The 1716-nt window shown below is 38.7% G+C and overlaps 1 protein-coding gene across 1 annotated transcript; it reads left to right on the top strand.

Moving 5' to 3' along the window:
* Positions 1-269: 269 nt before the first annotated feature.
* Positions 270-1391, top strand: LOC127831577 (G-protein coupled receptor dmsr-1-like). The gene has a single exon (XM_052356557.1). The coding sequence runs from the start codon at positions 270-272 to the stop codon at positions 1389-1391; it is 1122 nt and encodes a 373-aa protein (XP_052212517.1).
* The last annotated feature ends 325 nt before the right edge of the window (positions 1392-1716 follow it).

The raw sequence follows: 1716 nt of genomic DNA, 5'->3' as shown, positions 1-1716 counted from the left end.
TATATGCTTAAGTCTAATAAACTATTCTGTCATGCTCTGATCTGTTAATGCGACAAACGAGTCATCATGTTTATTGATTTGCATACACATTCGAAACCTTATATTAACTTTAATACATCGTATATCTATTTACTTTCAGAAGAAGTATATAAAACATCCGGTATATATTAAGGGGAATCGGCGTCAGACAAACATTCAACCGAACTGCAGCAAGTATCATGTCAATGTTACAAAACAGTGATTGTGAAAATTCAACATACGCTTTCGAAATGATGGGACACTATAACGCAGTTGAACACGATATACCGGCGTTACAAACGTTTGCGTCAAACTATAGACCTATTCACGGATACCTAGCTGCAATAGTATGCGTGTTAGGTGTCCTAGCCAATATTCTTAACATTATTGTTCTCACCAGGAAAAACATGATATCCTCGACAAATATTATTCTTACGGGACTTGCGATTTCCGACGGGCTAACAATGGCTTTCTATTTGCCTTTCGCTCTCCAAATGTATGTTATTTACGGATCAATCACGTCAGCAGAACGCGATACAATACATACCGCTCGATACACGCTGACGTATGCCATTGCTAGCGTTGTACTGCATTCGATTTCAATTTGGCTGACCGTAACACTTGCCGTTTTCCGGTATGTTATTGTCCGCTTTCCACGTATAGGGGCACAGTACTGCAGTAAACAAAAGGCAAAAACAGCCGTTGTCGCCGTTGCTGTTATTATAACTATAGTTTGTATCCCGAATTCAATTTCATATGAATTCAGAAGCAGAAGCGATCAAATCCAATCGTCCAACACTTCGCAAACGGGCGGCACGATTTGGTTTATTGATGTGCGAAACGGCACATATGCAGATGTCGTATTAGCGAAATTCAACTTTTGGATTCAGGCGGTGATTGTGAAGCTTCTCCCGTGTTTTCTTTTGACTGTGTTTAGCATCCTGCTGGTTCGCACAATGCAGGACGCAGAGAAACGTCGGAAGAAGATGATGACTAAACGATCAGTAGCTGATGGTGAAACCGAACCAATCGGTTCTGGTACGACGTCAAAACGGGCTCGACAGTCGCAAAGAACAACGCGGATGCTTGTTACAGTGGTCATCCTGTTTCTGTTAACTGAAATACCGCAAGGCATAATGAACCTTCTCAGCGGGGTAATTGAAGACTTCTTTCACCTTATCTATACTCCACTTGGCGACCTTTTAGACATTCTTGCCTTGATAAATAACGGAATTAACTTTGTACTTTACTGTTCTATGAGCAAACAATTCCGGGATACGTTTTTATCTATAGTGTGTGGATGTTTTCCAAAAATGGCCGAGAGACGAAAGATGCAGACTTTACCTACGTCTATGGTGACAGAAGGTTTATAGTTTATGAAATCTTACGCAGTGCAACGGTATTGTATTAATTGTAAAAAAAAACAGTTTCAAAGTCTCTGGTATAAACACAGATTTAATACAGTTGTATATATATGATTGTTTCTGAATTTGTTTATATGTATACATCATACATTTTATTAGGTGTAACGTGCTATTTTTTATATCAAGCGTATCTGACAAGATTATTAGTTTATGCCAAAATGTGGGTAGGGTAAACATAAAATGTGCGATTACACTACATGAAAGCTAAGTCAAACGCGGAATGACGGAGATGTATACTGTTTAAATGTATGTATTTTTCAATGAAGGAAAATGT

The sequence above is a fragment of the Dreissena polymorpha genome, chromosome 5, assembly GCF_020536995.1.
Source record: "Dreissena polymorpha isolate Duluth1 chromosome 5, UMN_Dpol_1.0, whole genome shotgun sequence".
NCBI lineage: Eukaryota > Metazoa > Mollusca > Bivalvia > Myida > Dreissenidae > Dreissena > Dreissena polymorpha.
The sequence above is the reverse complement of the archived record's forward strand: the minus strand, read 5'-3'. Positions and strand labels throughout refer to the sequence as shown.